Source organism: Halyomorpha halys, unplaced genomic scaffold (genome assembly GCF_000696795.3).
Source record: "Halyomorpha halys isolate HHAL.00 unplaced genomic scaffold, Hhal_1.1 Scaffold1631.1, whole genome shotgun sequence".
Taxonomy (NCBI): domain Eukaryota; kingdom Metazoa; phylum Arthropoda; class Insecta; order Hemiptera; family Pentatomidae; genus Halyomorpha; species Halyomorpha halys.
In genome coordinates, this window is record NW_027106642.1 from 230,164 (window position 1) to 255,786 (window position 25,623).

A 25,623-nucleotide genomic window follows, 5' to 3' on the forward strand; every position below is an offset into this window, starting at 1 on the left:
AAAAAATATCAAAATTCATAAAAAAGACTCGATCTGACATGACAACCTGTGGGTTGGTAGACTGGCGCGTTGCCACGCTGCTACCGCTGCCTCATGTATACTTCCTTATAATATTATTATTTCTTATTTATATACTTTTTAAACATAACATTTGTTTTGAAATGATTTCTATCTTAATGTTCTGTCAATTCTATAACGTTTGTATATTGTTTTTTCATTTAGCCCATACGAAGCCCTCCAAAGTGGGACGAAACGTTGGTTAACAATAAATGGTTTTCTTTTACTATTTTGATACCTTTATTCACCGCCACCCGGACTATCTTCCTAGAACACAATTATATATCTTCTAAATTGGAACTTATTGCCACTCTTGAACTTTTTTAGATTGTTGCTTTAATCACAGGCTATTCACATTTTTTTTTAAAGCATTACTTGATAGATTTATTTATTGATGGATATTACAATCTGCCACACAGTTGTGGGCAATAGGTAATAGTGATAAATGATCTCATACATACTAAAATAAAAAAAATAAATAAATAAAAAAAAAAATTAATAAAAAACTAAAAAAAAAAAAAACTCTCTTAAAATATATACAAACAAAAGAATAAACAAGATGAACATAATCAAACTATCTGTATGAAAAATAACATAATGACAAAATAATATATACAATATTTAAACAATCGACCTGAGGATCCCTGAGCCCACTCTATCCCCCACGTGTGATGGGTAGAGCAGAGCTCAAAAGATCCCAGCGCATCCCTCTCGCTGCATCACTGGTAGTGAGCCAGTGGAGGCTGAGCAAGTGCGCTAAAGTCGCAATATAATTTAATAACACTCAACTTGAGTGGAGAATCTGACCATTGTCAGAACTCCAATTGTTTTCTCATTTTAAATTTATTATTATATTGTTTATTTATTTTCTTAATTTGTTAAACATATAAAATGTATTAGAAATTATTCATTATGGATTGTGGTGTATTTTTCTGCGCGTTCGAGTAATATTGATGATTCCATTAGAAGAGGACAGTTTGACGTAGGCCCATTTTCCTAATGAGCTATCACTTTTATCGCTGTTTTTACAAGTTGCTATAATCGATGGAGCCTTTAGACTGTGCTAAATTAGAAAATAGATTTTAATTCAAGCCTTTGTTTAAGACATCCATGAATGTGGTATTATTAACAAGTCACTTTCTTGAGACTGGTGTATTATTGTTTTAAAAAAATAAATTTTCATCCAATTTAAGTCTCAAAACAATATATATTTCTTTATAAGTCCAACGTTTCGGCCATCCTCAAGAACAATCTTAAATACAAATTTAGAACAACATAAGTTAAAAAAGAAACTTTATGCAGGCTGTTCTGCTCAAGTTAATAATTTCAGTTCAAAATTACTCCATTTGTTCGATTTCATCACATTAACATTAAAACTTTTAATCACAGCCAATTAACACTTTACTCAAGCTTATCCCAAAATTTCATATACACCTGATATTAAATTGCATTGATACTTTAGAGGTTTCTCTAAGTTTTGAAGATAATAATTTTTGAAAAGTATTCATTACAATATTCAATTACGTGGGATTTGCAGCATAAGTACTAGTGGTGATTGATTAAAAGATCATCGACAAATTTTGATTTTGATGTAATTAATCAGGAAAATACTTGATTAGTTTATATTTGTATGTAATCGATAAAAGTAATCATAATTTTTAAGTAGATATATTGACACTAGATAACCTACACTTTGTACTCTGTACTCGTACTTTTGACTCATAATGAATTTCTGTCCAAATTCGGCTGTCTGCGTTGCATGCCTAAAATATACGCAAAGGATCATCAATACTAGTGACAAAGGAGAGTTTTAATGATTCCACCGTATGAAAGAGCGCGGATGTTTCTCAAGATAGGATTGAAACTCAAGAAATTTTAAGGATTATGAAAAGGTTTACTGATCTTCGTAAACACAAACAATTTTTCGTATTATTTGAGATTATTTTCTACAGATTCTAAACCCCGTTTATTACTTTCTATTATTATTATAAATATAGGGACTAACTACATTGTAATTTCGGGTTCGAATCCGGCAGAAAATTGTTTTCTGTTATACTGTAGCCGTGAATCAACCCTGTGGGTTCTAGAGCCCTCCTGGAGTCCATCCAGCCTCATAAATTAGGTACCCTTAATTTGGTAAAAATCTGGCGGTCAAGCGTGATACTGACCAAATCACCTCCTTGCACAACCGTTGGTCTAGTAACAATACTTCCTTACAAAGTACTTTCTTTTAATCATGTTTCCTTATTACCAAATTGGCCTGAGATATTATGATAGCCTGTTGATTACTCAAAAATTATTAATGTATGGTTGTTTATTTTCGTGCAAAATACGCCCCTGATTATTTACAATATTATAATTATTAACTTATTTTAAATAATAAAAGTAAATTATTTTTTAAAAAATCCAAATTAAAATAATAGTTATTTTTGTATTTATTTGTTCTTATCTACTATTTATTATTCTCTTTATATATCTATTAAAAAAAATAAACAGGTTCTACAAACTGGCTGGATGATGGAACTGTTTATCACACGTGTCCTTGGATTTCCCTAGAACCGTCTACAATGTCTCCATTTAGAAAGTATATAGGAAAAAATACAAATAAATATTTCACTTTTTTTTAAAAAAAGTTGAGAATATTTTAGTTCATAGTACATTTATAAAATCAAAGGACACTTTAATAATGTAATAAAAATTTGTAGTGACTTTTATTTCAAGTACCTCGAACTGTTATTAAAACGAACACATATATGTAATTTCATGACCGTTAAATATAATAATTACCTTAAATTTAATATTTATCTATTGCAGCATATATTTCGTTTTCTTTAGCACATGTCACTATTTTTTTTTAATCATTACTTACATATTTTACTGTGTTAATTTCAATTACGTATTGTAATTATGTATATTTTCAAGTTAGATATTATTTTATTTTTATTTGGATTAAGATTGTTATCATATCTTGTTTTTAAGCCCTGATGAAGGCCTGAAATTCACGTCGAAACGTCGGCACAAATAAGGTTTTACTTATTTGTGTATCATTATTTATCCCCCCCCCCCCCCACATCTCATATGAAATCTACGGTCTATTATAAACACCTCATTATATAATATTTCTTTTGATCGGCTTGCTATCAATGATTTCAAATTCGAGTATTCGAGTAGGAAGACTTTCTTTAAATTGAAATTAAATATTTCATAGAAGTAAATGGAATGTGGTCCGGGTGCTGTCAAATAAAACTCAAATAGTAAATGGGTGTACTATTTTTATTTGAGCCAACGTTTCGCCCCACGTTGCAGGGATTCGTCAGTGCTGTATTGACGGAAGTCAAAGTCAGAGTATAAATATTTCATACCTCGTATGTCTCTTGACAAAGCTGCCTTGTCTATGCCACGCCTATATCTATTAATGCTGAAGATTCTTCAGCAAGTACTTTTATTGTGTAGGAGCATGAATGCATTTTTGTCTGCCAGGTTCTAACAACGAATCACTGTTTCGTTGCGCCTCATAATCATAAAAAAAAGAAATTATTATTTAACAATGCATTAAAGATCATAAATCATATGATAAAAACAAAATCGAGTAAATTTTCATAAATTAAAATTTTTACTGTATCTTATATCTTGTGCTTTATCTTTTTTTAATATCCCACTAAAGCCTGTTGAGGACTCCATCTTGATAAGATACTTAGATTCCCCATATTAGACTGAAACGACAAGAAACTGATCGTAGATTTTGATTACTACAGCACCTACTTGGCAAACGCTCTAACCTTCCCATTTACTAAAAAAAAAACTCTTATACACTGTGATAATCAGACCTATTTGGACATACGGAATTGAGCTTTGGGGCTCCACCAAACCATCAAATCAAAAAACTGATGCTCCTCATTACGTCACAAATAAACTCATCCATAAAGACATCAACATCCTATTCGTTGCAGATTTGCCCCGAGATAGATATATCTTCTTTCATTCTAATATCATTACCCATCCAAACCCATTAGTTCTTAATCTCTTATCCTTAACAATCCCTGATAATCCTCCAATGCGTCTGAAAAAAAGATGGCCGAGAGATCTTCTAATATGAAGTAATGGTGAAGTACCAACATTGGGTGGTTCCTTTCTAAGATTATCATGTATTCCTAAACATATCATATTTATTTTATTATTACATTTACACCTGAGTAAACTGAGGCAGCTTGTACAATACTTGCTAACAAATATATGACAACTTCTACAGATAGATTTTGAACTTCCAAATCAATTTCAATATGTAATTTGTGATTTTTATAACAACTTAGTTATTAGTAATTTACTATACGATGTGATTTATTTTTATTTCACATTTTGGTGCCGTGTTCTATAACATTTTAGTCACATTTTTTATTAATTTTACAATTTCTTAAAGGTTTTAACATTTGTTAAATATTGTTTAATTCTGTTATGAAATTTAGTTTCCTTTCCAGTCAACTGCACTGTGATGTTGCGCATTGCTATCTATAAATGTATTGAAACAATGGATCGAACAATCTCATGACCCCTTGTTATTTATGTTATTATTGACGTACCCTGTTGCTAGGAGGCTGTTATCATTTCCCTAAATTCTAGCTAACAGAATTTATCTTACATTTTCAGATAATTAAATGGAATGGTTCTGAGGGAAAACAGAAGTTCTAATCATGCATTATTATACATCTTAATATATACATTAAGATGTTAAAAAGAATTATATATATATATGTAATTTTTTTTTTATAAATATGATATGATGGATTCATCTACCTGTTATTTTTTTGAGATCAGAATTTTAAATTACTTGTTTAAATACGTTATAAAATGCACAAGGTAGATATAAAATGCACCCCACCTTTCTTCGATGACCTCCATAATGCAAAATTCCATTATTTTTTATGAAAATACTACAAAAAGTTTTCTCACGTAGTGGCATTATTATGTTTTTAACAATAAAGGTACAAAAAAATGCAAAAGACAAGATAGCTTGATAGATTTTATATTGTTCACATTCTTAATTTAATCTGCAGCAATAATTGCATGCATATAACTTTTTGTTTAACTTAATTAGAGCAGCATATATATATGGAAATAAACACATTTTATAGTAAAGTGCTAAGCAAGTTATTAAAAACAGCTTAAGGCTGTAGAATGGAAAAAAAAATGTCGGACCAACGAAGCAAAAGACACAAATGAATAATGTTAATATAATCAAATGTACAATAAAAATATAGAATTTATATTCGAAAAATATATAAGATTTTAAATAATTATTATGGTTTTTAAGTTGAGGTTTGAAGTATAAAAAGTTGAATGATAGAGGACCAGGGAAAAAGTGAATATTCACAAGCTTTTCTGAAGATTTAAAGTAATGAAATTTAAAATATGTTTCCATCTTAGTTTATAAAAGTATAATGACCTAAAGTATGAATGAAATTATAATAGCAGTATATTATATAACGTATATAATTTCAACACTGATAAGTGGTTTTTGAAAACTCAATTTGTGTGTAATATTGATAATTATATTGTTGATGAAAATTACTTCCAAGAATAGTATTTATAAAAATATATAATTTTAATAATGTGACTGGGAACTAGAAGAAAAAAGTTTGGAAAATAACAAATCAAAAGGGCCGAAACGTTGCTAAAATAGTGGAAAATATATATGTACATGTATGTTTGTGTATTTAGAATAGAATTGTTAAAAATACTTTTTTTATTATTATATAGTTTTATTTTAAACAATAGGGGTAATTATGATGTTGTAAATGTAAAAAAGTTTAACAAGGCTAAATGTGATGAGTATAGGATTGTGAGCAGTCCAATTTAAAGTTTTGTTAAATGGCGAGAAGCTTCTAGCGGATTTTCTGGGCAACTTTGTATATAACCTTTCCTTCCAAAATCTTCAAGTTTCATTATTTTTGTCCATTATTTTATTAGAGTTTTAAAAACGTCCGAAATCAAAACGACATAAACCAAACAGGAACTAAGAGCAACTAATCTATCTAAACATATGGTGTGAGCTCAGCTGATATGTTAAGCGACGTAATTCTCCATTTAGTTGGCCTATTAACAGACTCTCAACCATGTTAAATGTTGTTTCGTTTTAACATGCTAAAAGAAAGAAATATTTCTCCATTTAACACACTTTAACATGTTAAACTAAATGGTCATGAATACCCCTAATGTGGGTTGGGTTTAAAGTAGTTCTAAGTATTTTTTCTGCAATCATTTTAATTTATATTTAATAAAAAAGAAATAATATTCCATGTAGTGGTCATCGGGCATCCTTTTGATATCTTTTACATTTTCACTGCTCTCATCCCTACGGTTTCCTACGCCTTACGATTAAATACAACTTTTTAAACAAATATTTTAAAGTAATTTTCCTTTATTTATTTTTCTCGTTTATATTATTTCTTACTTTTTTTAAAGATCCTTTGTATGCAAACAATAATATAACACATATACTGTTTTGATTTAATCGATACTGAAATATTTATTTATTCTTTAGTTGAATAAAGAAATTTTAAACAGATCATGTCATCAGTGCCTTTTGTCCCTTGGTTAGATGAAACATTTCCTTTGCTGTGAGATAATCATTTTCCTCGAATTATAACCTCCGTGGCATGAATGTGTAATGATGCCAATGAATTATGAATCCAAAAGACATTAGTCCATTGTCGCCTTGCTGACGTATGTGCTAGCGTTGGCATAAATCTGACGGTTAAAAAAGAAAATCTATTCGACAATGATAGTTAGTTCATTTTTTACATTTAATCGTTCTTACAAAGCTTTAGTTATGTATATTATACTGTTTTAAATTGTTTGTATTCTCCTACATTAAATATTCATCAGAAATCGATAAATCGAACGAACGGCTCTCACGACAAGTCGTCCCTTCGGAAATGTCTTTGCATATTTCTTGACAGGATGTACGCAATTAAGAATCGTTAGCTATGATTTATAGATTCGTATTTTAATGTTTCTAAAATGCTAATTGAAAGGACATAATTGTTTGTTTGATAATGGTCCTGAATCGAGTTTTGAACGCGCATATGTGAATGACCCTAAAAAATAAGGTGAATGTATTGAAATGATCAAATGCTATTTTAATATAAAAATAATTTGTATGTTGTTTTTTTGTTGAAAAAAAAAATAGTCGGAAATTAAAACATTTAAAATAGGGCCTCTTAAACGCATAGGTATATCTCTAATTTTAATGTAAATATAATTATTTTAAACAAGATATTGTTTGATTAATTAATAATTTTAGTTGTTCTTTTGTATTTCAATTTTTTTTTTGTTCAAACGTTTTGTAACCTTTACATAATGTTAACAAAATCTTTAAAAAATAAGAATTAGTATTTAATTTAATGACAGCAGGGCTATTATGTTTCAATTTTTCTTTAAATTTATTTTTGGACAGTTAATTGCTGTATTACATGGTAATATTCTAAGAGGCATTTAAATATGAAATTATTCGTACAATACGCTTAAAGAGAATGATCAATATTTTATTGGTTTTATTATTGATGTTATGTATGTATTTTATCTATTCATCGGTAATTTGTTTATTATTTATTCTGACTACGCCACTGGTTCCAGACCATTTTCAACATTATTAATAAAGCTTATCAATTATCCTTCCTCTTTTTTATTAGGATTTTCTTTCCTATGAAGTATTTTGTTTTTATTTTTTAATATGTTGAGGTGAAAAAAACATCCATTTAGAATATTATAACTATTCTATATTTCTTGTACCACGTTTCGGGTTTACCCCATATTCATTAACAACAATTTAACATTATCAACAATTTTTGAAAATTACATGTCGGCAATTGAAACCTTATAATCTATTTCACCTCATTTTGCCAATTATATCTATTTCTCTTTGAAATATTGTCATATATATTCATATAATTTAAAATTTTTTACATAACATTACTTAAACGATGTCTTTCAATAATGATGCAATCATTTGTCCCCTTAACGTAAACTTGTGTTACACCAGGCATTATCTCTTTGTATATACATATCAATATTCCTGTGTGCTCTTTTTATACCTCCTTATTGACATGTCTGTATTTAATAAATTTTACTATTTAATTTTAAAATTATGGTTTTAAACTTGGATCATTTATTAAAATCATTGTGATTTCGTTATGGGAACATAGTAATCTGAAAAGTTGCTAAAACTACTTATTGGTTGAGGAGAGGGGGTAAAATTTAAAATTTGCCAACTGCACTTCCTAACTTACCGTAGTTCTGGAGAATATTCCCGGATTTTTTCCCTATTACTAAATATTTGTGAAAAATGGATCTCTCTAAATAACGTTTATTAACAATTTTTTAAGTATAACCTCATTGCGTTATGTTTACATACAAGTACGTATCCAGGATCAAAACTAGCAGGGACAAGCCATAGTAAATCAGGTGGGGGGGGGGTAGGATAAGTTATAGGTCGTGACATTTCAGCAGGAAAAAGGCGAACGAAACCAGAATTTTAAGAAAATTATATATAATTGTCGTAGTGCTTTATTGGTCATTATAATTAATATTTGCATGAAAAAAATTATTTTTTAATAAATTAATCATTTTTTTCACTTCGGGGGAGGGGGGGGGGCAGCTGCTCCACGCTGGGTATGCCCATGTTTACATATATTTTGCGCAGATTGTAATAGATTATTAAAGCCCTAATTTCCCAACTTTTTAGGGTTTTCAAATTAATGGGAAAAGAGGGAGACATGACACCCCACTATCTTCTTCCGTAATGACGCCGCTGTTGACGATTAATTTACAGTGATACGTTAATTCAATTATATTTACGAATATTTCAGTTGTTTCATCGTTGTAGTTAGTTAATTTCAAATAAATTGTCAATAAATATATATAAGTGCTCGACCTTGAGAACAAGGAATAAGATTTTTTTTAAGGCATCGTATTTGATATTTCTTATCAATAATTTGATTTGTAACATATTTCGTCGAGTTTCTTGTTGAGAAATATGCTATTGCAAATGCATTATTTTTTATCTAATAGCTTGCATTTTTGAACATTGATACTGATATGAAAGAGCATATCGATTGTGTAATCTTACCAACTAATTCTCAAATCTGCTCCCATGAATTACACGACTAAATTATTTGAATGAATTTATTGACTGTTAACTACCCTAACTTTTAGTAAGGTAGGAATCGATAATCATTATTCTAAGAAGTTCGAGGCTCGGTCGAGTTTAAAACAAGGCGATTTTCTATCACCTATCTTATTTTATCTAGCATTATAATACGTTATTAAAAATGTGATGCACACCGAAAAGGGTTTGACTTTTGCTTGTAAAATACCGGTGCTTGGGTATGCTGATGATTTGGTATTATTGGGTAAGGACAAGGAAATTATAAAACTAAATACAGCAGAGTTGAAAAAACTCCAGTAAGGATCTGGGTTCCGAACTAAATACGGATAAAACAAAATATTTGGTCAGCCGTAGAAAGGAGAGCAATTTCGGTGAAATTGAAATTGATATAGGAGGAAATAAATTTGAACAGGTAAATAGGTGTAAGTATTTAGGTTTGGAGGTAACTAGAAAAAACGAATTTGATAAGGAAATATAAGCGAGGTTAAAAGCAGGAAATGCTTGTTTTTCAATGTCGAAATACCTTAACTCGCTCGCGCCTTCTGTTCAAAAACTTAAAAGTTAGAATTTACAAAACTATTCTTCCCACTGATCTTAACGGGTGTGAAACGTGGCCTCTTACACTAGGGGGAGAACAGCGCTTTAAGGTGTTCGAAATTAAAGTATTACGTACAATATTCGGACTGAAAAAGGATGAGTTAACCGAAAAATTTAGAAGGCTGTACAATGCTGAATTGAGGGAACTGCATCCGGTAAATATAATTCAGGTTATAGCATTGCGGGGTGTAAGGTTGTAAGTCCTAGTAACGAGTGGAAACCTATAATGTTAATAAACACTGAATCGTCCGAGGAGTATATCGAAATGTAGATGGGAGGATTGCGTTAAGACTGATTTAGTAGATTTCGGTTTAGAAGGGCGCCATTGGACATATGTATGTAGAGAACGATTGCTCAAATTTTCGGATTCCCTAAAACTTTATTATTATGTATAGAGGAATTTGTGGTATCGGAATCGAACCTTCGAATTCGCCAAGCCTTTATTATTATTAATATCCTGCTATTTTATTTAAATAAATGAAAAATAATTACCTTATTGTTATTAAAATATTAAATTTTTAATGTTAGTTATAACACAATAGATCAAAATCTTGAAAACAAATAATTGCACATAAATAGTTTACATTCAAGAATAAGATTTTCATTAAATGCACAAAAAAACACTCTGCAACCAACTACATCAAGAGGATCTGATTTTTTTTAAAAATTATTATGTTATTCAAAGTTTACATTTTCAAATTCCTATGGTTTAGTATTGCCTTCCATTAATCTATATCATAGTTTAAGTCCTATATTCTTTTCTCTATTTAATTTTCCCAAAGATTAATCAACCTTTTCAAACATATAATTTATTCTTTTAAACGTTGGCACATTTTTAGTTTTAGATCGTTTATCATATCATCCTGTTTATTATTATGTTTGTATTATATTTCTGTTTAAATTTCATAATATAAAGTAATATATATAAAATAGTATAACCATCACATCACTGCATAATATTATTTACTTATATAATAATGTTGCTTATTTTATATCCCCCCTGTTTTATAACCTTTTATATTTATTTACGATTTAAAATTCAAGTTGAAATTAATATTATTAAAAATTATTTCTTTATAGTTTGTTCTAGTAAAAGACTTGTAGCAATTTTAATTGGTTCGAGATACTATGAAACTTGTTCTTCTTGTTTTTATTTAAGTAATTAGTGATGGTCAAGGAAATTTCCATGGAGACAAGATAAACATAATCATTCAAGTTTTTTTTTACGAATTCCATTAATACCTACAATATTTACTTTGTTACTAGTACAGCTAATATTGTATTCATACTTATATTGTTACAAAAACAAAAAATTATGGGGGCAAAATATTATTTGTGTTGCTTATTGACGAAACTATCTTGTCGAAAATTTTACAATTATTTATTTAGAATTAAGTCATTATCTAATACATAATATTTGTTTCAAAATCCATAATATTTATCATAGACCTACTGTAGATTATAATTTTCAATGGAAGTTAAATATCTTAGCATTCATAAAACTTTACCACTAAAATTATTTACTTACTGAATTTCATTTATGTTGGATTTTGAATTATCATTTTAATCATACCAATTAAGTTTAATAATATATTTCTAGTTCAGATCCCTAAACTTACTTATTTTTTTTTTTGGAAAGGTAGTTTTATTATGTTCAAATTTGGGATATTTAAGTTTTATAGTTAGTAGAATATCCAATGGAAATCTAAATTTGAATGACCTAAGGTTGTAAGAAAAATGTAATGAAACAGATAATTAAAATTTACTTCGGAGGTTACAAGATATAATCTTTTACAAAGGAAATAAATATACTGAAGAATAGTTTATATTGTAGTTTATACGATAAAATGAATCTTATTCGTAGAAGTTATATTTGTTCTATGAGCTGATATAAAGCAATTCAGTAGGTCACTACATCTATTGTTCTTTGATTCAATCTAAAGCATAGTTTAATCTTTTGATCTTTTAAAATTATAATATGAGTGCATATTATAATATTTCATCTTCTGCTCAGAAGATTAGATTTTTAGGAGCTCACCCTTTCATTTTTCAAGTTTTATTATATTTCACTTAAGTGGATTAAGAGTCAATTTGCAATTGATTTATTACATCAATAACTCTAAGAAATTATAAAGTGTGGTAATTAAAAAAATAAATAAAATCACAAAATAATGTTTTACATTGTGTAAAGCTATTTCCTTATCATGTTTACCATTCCTTATGAACTAACTTAAATTTTATTCATCCGAAATCATATTAATCACTTTAATTTTTTCTTTATTTCACCACTTTCATTTTATTCCTCCAAAATCATATTATGTTATAATCATATTAATCACAGAGTTTTATTAATTAGTCTTAAATTTTTTCAGATGTGAAGACCATCTTGAAGGGAGTGAATGGGAGATTGAAGTCCGGCGAACTGACGGCCATCATGGGGCCGTCAGGTGCTGGCAAGTCTACCCTCCTTAACATTCTTACTGGATACAAGTGAGTTGACTTATTTAATTTCTGCATTAAAAGTGATAATATTGCCGAATGTTATTGTTTGTAATGATTATTTATTGTCGGGTATCAGTCATGGTCAAAAGATTGTTTTATTTATTCTGACTGCTGAAGTTTCGGCCAAATTATATCATGGGCCATTTTCTATGGTTTGTAGTTTATATGTCCGTTTAGTAGTTGATCTGTTCTGTTCATAAGATCAATTTCCATTGAAATGTTCAATTTTTTTTCTATTTGTTACCCCTTTTTATTTATTAGGTTAAATACATGTGATTTACTAATATGCTATAACAGAACTATATCTGTTATAGTTTATTTATATTGGTTTGTATTATAGTATGTTTATAGATTTCAAATATTTATGGTTGAAACATAATTTTGCATTGTGTGTTACTTTTAGTATATTATCATAAATGATATTTTGAATTTTCTCTAGATCTTTGAACATTATTTCTAGTTGTCTTTTGTATGCTGGACATTCAAGTATATGTTTAAGGGCTCGTTATAGCTACAATTTTAACATTGGAAAGTTTCAGTTATGTCTATTTTGTGCAGGTAGTTATTGAAAAGTCCATACTTCCTAAGTCTAATACAAGTTTGTATGATGTCTTTCCCTATGAAAAGACATCATTGGTTCTCTTTGCTTGTGAGAACCACAGTTTTTGAATGAAATAAGGAAATATATTTTTATATAACTGCCTGGTAGGGTTCTGTCAATATTGTTTTTTCCAGTTTTGTATTTGGTCTTATTTAATGGTTAAATAATTTAATCATACAATCTAATTTAATGGTTAAATAAATGGAACTATAACAATTTTTGTTGAGCTTGAAGATTGCATTTTATATTTTTGTATAATTTTCTATTTCAGGACGTCTGGAATGGAGGGATCCATCACTATAAATGGCCACGAAAGAGACCTCTCGCAGTTTGCTAAACTATCAGCGTACATCATGCAGGATAACCAGCTCCATGGTAACTTGTCTGTCGAGGAAGCCATGAATGTTGCAACGGCTTTGAAATTGGGTACTCAGATTAGCAAACAGGAAAAGCAGAAAGTTGTAAGCATACCTTTTCATTATCCATATTTCAGTAATTAGAACAAATAAATGATCAAAGTTCACTTATTTATTGTTCATTACTGCCTATTATTATTAGCATGATAGTTCTCACTGTTTCCCAATTTCCGAGTGCTTTTTGTTGTTTTTTAACAGATTTTTGATATATTCATTTTCTTTCTTTGCAAGCACTTGGGATAATTTTTTAGAAATATTATATAATATAATATGAATTGAAGAATTTGTTATTCTATTAGTTTTAACAGTGAATCCTTTCATATATTTAGTGACAATGGTGCAAGATATTTATTTAAATGCTTTTTTGAGAAAATTGAACTACTGGAAAAATGCTTTTTGGTTATTCGCTCAGTTTTAAATTTGTGTCCTAATTGTGAAAGATATACAAATAATATTGAATTAAATATTACTGCTCTAAAACATGTAAAATTCATTCACTTTGAAGTAATTCTTTTATTAATGTTGGAAGTTTTGATAGTTTACTATAAAGAATTAATTTGAAGGATAAGATAGCCTGAATTAAGGTCGATTAAAAAAAAAATTATAGGATTTCAATCTTTGTTGTAATTCTTCATCAGGGCCCATATTTATGGACTGCAAGCAGTGAAAAAATCCCTTTTGTGATATTATTTATTTAGATAATGTTTAGTTATTTGTGTCTAAGTATCAGTGAATTACATGGTTTTAATTTAACTTACATTATTTCTTTGAATATTTCTGTACTTATAGATGCTATATTTAGTTAAGGAAAATTTTCATCTCAAGGAAAGGTTCAATATTATGATGTATAAAACGAATTTCCACTTGTTTCAGAGTTTTAAAAAATATACACATTGGATTGAAAAAGAATAATAATAGAGATTTAACACTAAAGTTTATTATTTATTGTTTATTATTATTATTTATAGTTAATTTATTATTAATATTTAAATTTTTAACTCTGTACTTATTGAAGTATTAAAGAATTATTTTTTTATTTGAACAATTTAAAACTGATTTTTTTCATTTTATTTTTTATAGATTCAAGAAATTCTGGAGACCTTAGGTTTACAAGAGCATGTTAAAACAATGACCTCAAATCTGTCCGGAGGACAAAAGAAACGTCTCTCAATTGCTCTAGAACTGGTTAACAACCCGCCTATCATGTTTTTTGATGAGCCTACTAGGTAAATGAATGAACTTAAATTTAATCCTCGATAATGATAATTTTTAAAGTAATCAATAAATTAATGTGAATAGGAATGTAGAAATGTTGTAAGAGTAAATATTGAAGAGAGAAGTTCATAATTGATAACTACACAAAGGCCACGTGATAAGGCATCACTTGTCATTTGAACTGAGGGCAAACGAAATGCCAATGATTTGTTGTTATCTTTGAGGATGTTTGCACAAGGGTCGTTGAGCAAGTGATTGTTAAATAGACAGATAATATTCTTTATTGGGGTAAAAAGAACTGATTATTGTGCAACTTTGATTAAACTATTTTATAAAGCAAGAATTTGCATCCGTGCAGTAAAAATATAATATCGAAAAAAATAATAATTATTCCTATCATTATTATTCACTTCATATGTTCTTTCTATTATTTTTTATTTTACTTTGTTTTCATTTTAGTATTTTGTATTTAGTTATATTAATTATTAGTTTTATCCCTAAAAATTAATCTACAGCACCCTAATATTAGAAAGTGTAAATAATAAATTTTATTTATGTCTATATGTTAATTTGGCACAGATCGATAGATGTTGTCATCTCGTCGGACCGTATTTGATGTGGTTTTCTAAATAAATATAAAAAAAAAATTATCACATCTATGGTGTATTATATCCCACATCTTTGTTTATTAGTAATGTTTTATAAAAAAGTCCGCTGAGTTAAATATGCAAATTAAATAAATACATAATCTCTTCAAAATATCAACAAGTTGGACACCCTTTCAAATGCACCCATGTTAATTTAATTATTATTTTTCACAATTTAAATTTTGGCTAAAGGTTTTTACTTATTTATCATTTTATTATATTTCAAAATTCTAGTTACTTAGGACTATGTTTCAGACTTCCATCTATTATCTAGTCTACATCTGTTTCTTTTTTTGTTTTTGTTGTCTTATATCATTCATTAAATTTGTTTGTCATATCATCCTAAAATATCTAGGATTTTGTCATTACTTTAAAATTTGTATTATATTGTAAATTTTTTTTAAGTTATCCTATTTTGTTGCAGTTTATTTTCTACCCTACTTCATATTAGATTGTTCTCACTATTAATTAAGTATTTAATTATCATCAAACTGTTATATGCACATCCTTCTCACTCATCTTTGATATTGCTCCTCTATTCATTGCGAGCCATGGCCAATGATGGCTTTGGCATCTCGTAGTTACCCTATACTGTTCTATCCAACAATGAAGTTACCCAAATCTCTTGATGTGCCTCTAGCTTGAAAATTTTCTCTTTATTTGAATGAACTTAGTATATTATATATTATATATAGTACAGGTAGTTCATGAAAAACTATTTTTTTTTTTAAATTTAAACTTACTAGATTTTTCTATAATTAAATAAATAAAATAAAATCCCAATTTATGAAATTTTAATATGTTAACAGTCTCCATTTACCAAATTATTTTCAAGAACCTAGTACCTATCTTTATTGAATAATTATGAATACCATTATTTGTTTCCAATGATGGAAAATAGCATATTTTGTGTGTATCAAGAAATTTTTTTTTTTAGATAAGAATCCTCAAGGTATATATATTTGAATTTATTTTGTTTGGCTCAAACTGATTATATTTTTATTCACATTGAATCCATTTTTTTTTTAATATGACAATTTCAGCTTCTCTACTCTATTTCAAAGCCTCCCTGGGTGAAAATTATTAGTTTTTTCTTGATATTTTTTAATATATGATTGTATTGTTAAATAATTAGGATATTAATCAAGTTTTGATATGGAGAGTACCTAATTTATTTTTTTTTTTTTACAGTGGTTTGGACAGCTCTTCTTGCTTCCAATGTATTTCCCTCCTGAAATGCCTCGCTCGTGGAGGCCGAACTATCATCTGTACAATTCATCAACCGTCAGCTAGGCTGTTTGAAATGTTTGACCACCTCTACACACTGGCTGATGGACAGTGCATATACCAAGGGTCCACGCAGCAGCTTGTACCCTTCATGGCCACTCTTGGCCTCGTCTGTCCGTCCTATCATAACCCTGCCTCATTTAGTGAGTATCCTTTGACTGCACTTAACAACCATTTCTGGATTATACCACTTTTACAACTCTCTCTAGATCAAATGTTTGTTGTTTATTTGGTTTTAATACCCTTTTATATCCCATATAGGAGAGGAAGTTCGTTATCCTGTTGGTCACAATCTATTCTAGCTAGAGTGTAAAAGTCGATATTGGTTTACAAAAAAATGAAACAACCCCTTTGAGCTCTGTTAACCTGACCTACTCTCAGATTCAACCATTCCAAGACTTATAATATTTATTATTGGTCCCTGTTCAGCTTGAGAGTTAAATGATTTTGTGTTAGTTATACTTCGAAGTTTGTCTTATCCAAAGACTAATTTATTGTGAGACCAGCAGATAGGTTAAGATATACTTAGACTAAGACCTAGCAATGGTCCCTGAGTAAATTAAAACATTTTTCAGACTTTCCTGATACATGTGGAAAGGATGCGAAATCATAATATTAAAATAATTATAATAAGGCATTAATAAATAATTTGATTAAAAAATAATAGTATTTCATCATTTTTTTCAAACTCATTGGTCTTTAATTTTTTTTTTTCTTATCTCCTTTAATTTATTTAACATTTACAGAGAAAATATATGTATCTATATATATGCATACATATTTTTTGCCTTTCCTTCGGTACGTTCTTTAATTAATTTAGATGTTTATTAGTGCTGAATTAGTGCGATATAATTTTCAGGGATAAGTAATATAAAAAACAAATTCCACCAAGTGCTTAAGTCACTATAGCTCCCTGACCATTTCTGGTCATTAAAATACAATTTACTATCATAAATACACTTTACTAGAGGTTAATATACATTAGCTTATTGCTCCGTGTTGTGATAAGTTAATGATAGTAAAATACAAAAATTGTTAAGAATAAAAATTCTTATTAAATATTATAGTGATAGATTCAGGTTTATTTTAACTGTGTTAAATTCACTTGATTGCCTGCAAAGTTTTATAAATCAATGTGAGACTGTAATACTAAAATTAAGATTTTCTTTGATGATGGCCAGATCAGCCGAAACATTGGACATGTAAAATGTTTTAATAAAGAAGATAGAAACTATTTGGATAATTTTTGTTGTTATTAATTTAATACAGTTGTCAAAAATAAATTGTTTCAAAACTAATTATAATGAAAGATAATTAAATTCATCAAGTAGTTGAAGAAGTTGAATACCTAGCACTGATTAAAATTTTTAAAATAAATAAAACTTCTCAGATATTGTTACTTCCAACTTTATTTTTTTTAATGTTTGGAACAATATAAAATTAAAAATATTCAATTTTTAATCTTAATAATTAAATAATTCATCTTATCCTTTCACTTTAGTATAAATTCTTTTTAGTATAATATTAAATATATTTACTTTTGAAATGTGATGTTAATGTTTTTTAATTTTATATTATTATATGTATTCAATCAATGAAAATGCAGAAACCAGCAACGTTATATTGTTCTGTACAATGCCAGATTTGAAACAATGCTGTATAATATATAACAATTTATTTATGAAATTAAATGTATGAATCGCAAAGAGAATTACTACTATAAAACATTGTTATGTTTTCCTGCATAGTCTGTATGTATTCCATGTATATGAAACAGTGCTATGTATTCCTTTGCTGTTATTTTTTTTTATTTACTAACTTTTTTTTTTACAGTCATTGAAGTGTCATGCGGTGAATATGGCGACTATGTTAGAAAACTTGTCGCAGCAATTCAGAACGGAAAATGCGATATCCAAGCTGGTAAACCATTCCCTCAGTCAGCGCAACTCAACAATGCCGATGTTGACAAGAAAATAAACAACACTCAGTCACTACCAGGGGAAACTAATCATGGCAACAATTTATTATCTTATACTCAAAATGATATTGCAAAAGAAATTCCTACAACTGGTAATTAATTAATCTATAATTATTGTAAATATTTTTATTTATAAATTTTATTAATTAGGTGCCATTAGAAGTTTTACTGCTTCATAATAATTAATTGAATTATGTCATTTCATTATACTGGTATTTAGAACTAATTGTTAGAAATTTTTTAACAAAGTGGAAAATACTGTCATGGAAGACGCCAGTAGCCATACTTTTCTGCCAAGGTTAATGATTAAATTTTTGAAACCAATATTGCATTAGGGAGTACTTTATTCATTTTAAACTTCGGTAATATTCAGAATCCTTTGAGTAGCATAATATTAAATTAAGAAATGTATATTTAATTATTGCTTTGTCATTGTATTGTAAACATTTTTTTTAAACTTATTTATTTAGTAAATTACATCAAATATGTTCCGACCAGATGACATCTATCAGTTAGTGTCAAAATACCATATAAAAATGATAGATATAAATAAAGTTTATTAATTACAATTTTGGCTATTAGGGAGTTGTAGAGGCTTCTACGATTTATAAGCTAGATCAGTGCAATATGAATGAATCTCAAGTATACATACAACTAATAATTCAATTAACGAATACTAAAATGAAAATAAATTAATAAAAAAAATTCTAAAAATAATTGAAAGAACATATGAAGTGAATAATATTGATGAAAATTTACAATTAGTGAATTAATAATAATGAGCTAATGAATTCATAATAAGTATGGAGTGAACTTGATTAAAGTTAAAAAATGTATAAAATATAATTAAGAATAAAGTATCTAATAAATATAATATTATACTACATACAACATGACACATGATATCTACATTAAAAGAATAATATAAAAATAAAGGATTGTTGAAGATAAAGATTAGCTAAAGGATACAATAAAACAAAATGATACAAGAATACAATAAAAATAATGATCTGGTTATATCTGAATAAATAATATCTATAACTCGACTTACACATATATAGCTAATGTTATTGGTAATATAATGAATAATTGTATGATTAAATTCTGAAATTTAGTTTTTAGAAATAAGAATGATTAAATAAGTTTAAAATTATTTATGATAGATAGCATGAATATTTCATCAATTTAATAGGCTTTAAGAGGTTTATCTTATTAAAAGTCATTTCATTACTTAGCTGGAGATGGCATTGTGATCCCTATCGAAATGACCACCTGTGAAACTGACAAACCTGGCGTAACATCTACACTTCTTGAAGATTCCCTTCCAACAAGTCAAAAGAGATATGGTACTTCTGAGCTAAATCAGTTTTGGATTGTTCTCAAGAGGACATTATTGTTTTCGCGAAGGGATTGGGTAATTGATACTTGATTTTAATATAGTTTTTAACTTTCAGGTAATTATTTTTAAAAATTTACTAATTTTTCCGAATTTTAAGTCTTATTGTTGTTTGAAAAACTTTGATTTTTTTTTTTTAAATCAGAATTTAATGTGGTGCGAACATTTGTTTGTTTCATTTCGTCATTTAAAAAAAAAAAAGCAACAAAACTCAAGTGAGTTGTACCCATACTGTTATATGTGAATTATAAATGTGTTAATTATGGTTGAATATTTAACAGATATTGGCAGCAATATCCTACATAAATTCTAAATTGATAAGCTATAGGTAAGGTTTTCAATGATGTTTAAGGCATGAGGAGAATTAAAGATTCTCAAATAAGTAAAACTGATTTATTTGTGCCGATGTTTCAACCTGAATTTTAGGTTAATATAACAATAAATTAAGTATATAGTAGATAATACTAACAGAAGATAAAATATAGTATTGTGAATGTAAGAATTTTACATAACACATGCTAAAAAAAGTTATTTAAAAATAAACAGTGCTCATGTAAATAAAGAAATAAACATAATGAAAGGTGCAGGAGAAAATGAAAATAATGAGTAATTAAAATTAGCCTAATAAAATATGTAAGTAATGATTAAAGATATATAAATAGTGAAAAAGTTTGAATTAACATAATAAAATATGTAAATAATGATCAAAGATATATAAATAGTGGAAAAGTTTAAATTAGCACTATGAAATGAGTGAAAGAAAACGATCTACTTAATACAATGAGGAAGAAAGAAAACAAAATATATGCTACAGTGGGTTAAAGATGCACAGTAATATAGATGAATTTAATCAGTGGTTTAAATGGTTAAAATTGAATATATTGGTTAATTTCAAATAATAGAACAAATCGTTAGTAACTTTAAAAGACGGAAAAAAAAAAAAAACTGCACACATTTTGGATGAAAATAAATTCATCGGAAATGTTTTCTGAGAAACGTTGATGCCATATTTATCAAACTATGATTTACTTTAACTTTATCACATTAAAAAAATTCATTTTCTGATTACCATTTCTGTAATTTTCACTATTGTTTCGTGAGGTACAAATTTTGAAATTTATCATTTTATTTCTATAAAATCATATTAATAGTACCTTTAACTGCGTTAAGTATAAGTCTGACTATTCGAGTTTTATAACACATTATTGGGGTAAATTGGTGTTGACAGCTGTCAAAAACAGCTAAAAAAAGAAACACTAAACTAGATTAATATGTCTCACTACAATTTTTATGTAAATGATTTATCTTATTTTTGTGTATTTATTTGAATAATCTTTGATTTTTTTTTGTTTTTTGATTTTCTAGACACTTATGTACTTACGATTGTTTGCTCACATTCTTGTTGGTTTTCTAATTGGAGCTCTCTACTATGATATCGGAAATGACGGTGCCAAAGTTTTGAGTAATTTAGGTTTCCTCTTCTTCAACATGCTCTTCCTAATGTATACGTCTATGACCATTACAATTTTATCATGTGAGAATTTAATTTTATAATATTTTAATAATTAAGTTATTATTTGAAGTTTCAATTAACTCTATGATCTGTGACTCTCATTACTCTTATGACCTATAACAGCTGCCTGCTCTCTATATTTGCACTTTTTATGTTACGTTTTCTTTTTTGATTATTTATGAAGTATAATAATTTTTGGAAGATTGTTAATTGACCGTGTGTAATATATAAAAGGAAGATGATTGGTCCGGGTGCAGTCAAAATAACTGTTTATTGTAAGCTAACGTTTCTCTCCACTTTGCAGGCCTTCATCAGGGCTAAAAAAGATAAAAATAACTAAAATAATGTTACAAATTAAGATAATAGATGACATGAAATAAAAGTAAACTAAGATATGGACAAAAATTATTTAAAACATGTGAATATTTATATAAAAAAGAAAAAAGTAAGCTAAAGCGAAAAAATTAGATGAACCGGGTAAAAGTATAAATAAACAAGAATCACAAAATGTATTAGACAGTTAATGAAAACTGAAATAATAAATTTAAAAAGTAGATAAACGACCAACATAAAAAAATAAAAACAGTACACACTAAAAGACAGAAATAAGAATTAGATAGAGATCAAGAAAAAAAAGTAAAATAGGATCCACCTTTCAGAATGAAAGAAAGCTAAAAAATGAGCTAAAGGCGGATGTAAGGTATCAGGAGGGTAGTGGAGTGGGGTATTTGATGTTACATTTGAAAGCAAAAAATCATATAATAATATGAACGTAAGACATTATTCGGTAATTTAAATAGGTAGACATTAAATGATGATATATATAATAAGAGATGAAAAAAAATATATATAATATAGATAAAATTCAATAAATATAATAAAATTAAAATAATGGATAAAATAAATATAATATAATGAAGAAAATTTACAAAATTTATTAGAATTACAAAGGTCTTGTAAATTTATATAATAAAATCATTAATCATAGAGCCATAAATAGTAAATAATTTTTGGAAGATTGGTGATTGACGACGGTGTCTAATAATAAATGAAAGATGTTCTAGGTGCGGTAAAATAAAAACTCAAACAGTGATAAACTAGTTTAAATGAGCCTAAATAATAGCCAAATAGAATAGTTTATCACTATTTCAGTTATTTGATCGCACCTGGACCATCTCCCATATTTATAAATAATTTTTATTTCAATTTACCTACATATGAATTATATAGTAAATGGAAGTATTAAGATTGTCAAAAATTTTTAATCTTAGTTTTTTATCTATTTATTTGTATTTTTTAATGAAATTTCATGTATATTATTTTTATTTTTTAAGTAATATTATGGTATACAGCTTAATACTCTAATAATTTCCATGATAGCTACCCCTGCAAAAAAATGAAGGTTAGGTACAGGTGATGGAGCTAGCCCTACATATTGTATAAAAAAGTTATCTATTGTTGTAGAGGCTTGTTTTTATTTATCAGTCACAAGAGTATTATTATTCTTGTAAATAATTTATAATTGATGAATAAATCAGTCCTACATCGATGTGTTGGTTTTTTAAACATGTTGAGTTAGTATTCTTTGCAGATTTGCGTGGCAACTTTATTCTCCATTGAGCTGTCTTATTTATCTTACTATTAGATATTTTTTCTCTATAATTTACTTCATTATAGCATCAAATATGATGACCTCAAGGCAATTTATCTTCAATGCACTGATTATTCTTATTATATGAAGAGAAGATGGTCGTGGTTGCGGTTAGTAAAGATACTCGGGTGGAGTTACTGTCAAGAGTCTTGAGGGCAACTCTGCCCAAGTCACCTCGTTAATCTATCTATCTATCCGTGGCGCTATAGCCCAGTTTGGACATTGGCCTCCTCAATGAGCCTTTGCCATGTAGGTTGGTCTTGTGCGACCACTCTCCATTTGCGGATGCGCAGAAGTTCCCTGGAATCCCTGATGACGGCATCCTCCCATCTCAGCCTTGGCTAGCCTACAGTCCAGCAACCTCCTTGGGATCTCATCCGCTGGCATCCTGACGACATGGTCAGCTCAGCGCAACCTCCTCAGCCTTATGTGCTGCATCACATCTCCCTCACTGAGTCACCTCGTTGAAAGCCTGAAATTCAGGTTGAAACATTCGCACAAATAAATAAGTTTGTACTTATTTGTTCATCTGTACTGACCGCACTCCCCCTCCTCCCCGACCATCTTCTCATATCAATTTACGGTGAACTATTAACACCTCATTATTCTTATTATATAATATAATTTATTTACATTATTACAATAGTTATAATCTACAAAATAATAAATATATAAATTTATAATATAAAAATTTAGCCTATTTTAGTTAATATTTTGTAATTTTTTAATTATCTCTTTCTTGGTTATTCTTATCTGAGGTTATCTTATTTTAAAAATTATTTTCCATTAGATTATTGTTTTGTAAATGTTAAAATTGTATTTATTTAATGTGATTTACAGTCCCGCTTGAAATGCCTGTGTTGATTAAAGAGAACTTCAATAGATGGTATTCGCTGAGATCGTACTACATGGCTATCACAGTGTCTGATATTCCATTTCAGGTATAACCTATTATTTTTATAAATTGTTTGCTTTATAATATTGTTTCATATTTTGTCTGATCTTATGAATTCTAAATTATTGAACTACTTTTGTTTTGATACCTTGTAATTAAAATTAGATCGTTAGTGTTATGCTTTCATAATTTAGAAATTATGATGACGTAATTTTGATAATATTAACATTTTATTTTAAAATTTTACACATTATTATTATTATTATTATTATTTTTTTCAGGCAATATTTTGTGTCATTTACGTTTCAATAGTATACTACCTAACTTCGCAGCCTCCTGAGTTATCAAGATTCACCATGTTCTTATCAGCTTGTCTTCTGATTTCATTTGTTGCACAATCTGTGGGACTCGTCGTAGGTGCCGCAATGAACGTTCAGAATGGTGTCTTCCTTGCACCAGTTATGTCAGTACCTTTCCTCCTGTTTTCTGGATTCTTCGTCAGCTTTGATGCAATTCCAATTTACCTTAGATGGATTACATATCTTTCTTACATCAGATATGGTTTTGAAGGAACAACTTTGGCTACATATGCATTTGGTCGTGAAAAACTGAAGTGCTATCAGGTAAAAAAATCTATTATTTTGTTTTCATTTGAAAGTTGATTAATGCTTAAGATATAGAAAAATTCTTTTTATATAATGACTATGGTTTCTATCCTTAAAAGAAATTGTTAAATTTACCTACCTGAAAAAAATAATCAACCTCACTTTCTTTTGGGGAAATACAGTGTAACCTCAGTAATCTAAACTAATTGCTGCTGGGTTGTGTTTGGATTACAGAAAGTATTAGGAAAAATGGTATCAAAAAATTAAAATATATCTTTTAGTTAAATGCACTTATTAATTATAATTCATATTGTTTGTTTTTTAATTATTGTAATGAACAAGATTTCATATTTTTTCTTTTAGATTGGTATATTAATTTAATTTCTCAGTCCACCAGTGTTCCTCAAGGTAGTATCCTGGGTCCTATTCTCTATACATACAGTTTATGAAGCTAATATCCCAACCTACTCTAATACAGTCCTAACGACATATGCTGACGACACATTTGTACTGTCTGTAAACACTGACCATACAAATCATAAGCTCTGCAGTCACATATAACATGCATTGAAGAATGCTGTCAAAACTGGAGACAAAATAAATCCCATCAGATCACCTTTACTCTCTGTCGTAAATCTCTACTGTCCTGTCCTACAGTATCTTTTCCTTATGCCTGTTGAACAGATTTGCTACTTAGGGCTCCATGTTAACAAAAGACTTAGTTGGAATCCCTGTACTAGACTAAAACAGCAAGAACTGCTCATAGATTTCGATTACTACAATACCTACTTGACAAACTCTCTAAACTTCCTATTTACAAGAAAAATTCTTGTACTCGATAATAATCAGACCTATTTGGATGTATGGAATTGAACTTTGGGGCTCCACCATACCATCAAATTCCTCCCATATCATTGATGCTCATTATGTCACAAATAAACTCATCCATCATGACTTCAACGTGCTATTCATTGCAGATTTGGCCTGGAATAGTAGATATACCTCCTTTTGTTCCAAAATTTATTCTTAATCTAACCTATTAGTTCTTAATCTCTCATCCTTAACAATCTCTGATAATCCTCCGAGGCATCTGAAAAGAA

The 25,623-nt window shown here is 28.3% G+C and overlaps 1 protein-coding gene across 2 annotated transcripts in view; it reads left to right on the plus strand.

Annotated features, from left to right (window-relative positions):
- LOC106690257 (ATP-binding cassette subfamily G member 4) overlaps nt 1-25,623 on the plus strand; it is a 131,884-nt gene that overhangs the window by 104,624 nt on the left and 1,637 nt on the right. For both annotated transcript variants that reach the window (XM_014435616.2, XM_014435615.2), the window contains 9 exons: nt 12,190-12,307; nt 13,192-13,381; nt 14,417-14,562; nt 16,390-16,628; nt 18,319-18,555; nt 19,699-19,877; nt 21,225-21,393; nt 23,864-23,964; nt 24,200-24,541. In XM_014435616.2, coding sequence (XP_014291102.1) covers nt 12,190-12,307; nt 13,192-13,381; nt 14,417-14,562; nt 16,390-16,628; nt 18,319-18,555; nt 19,699-19,877; nt 21,225-21,393; nt 23,864-23,964; nt 24,200-24,541 — 1,721 coding nt within the window. The remainder of the gene's footprint in view (nt 1-12,189; nt 12,308-13,191; nt 13,382-14,416; nt 14,563-16,389; nt 16,629-18,318; nt 18,556-19,698; nt 19,878-21,224; nt 21,394-23,863; nt 23,965-24,199; nt 24,542-25,623) is intronic.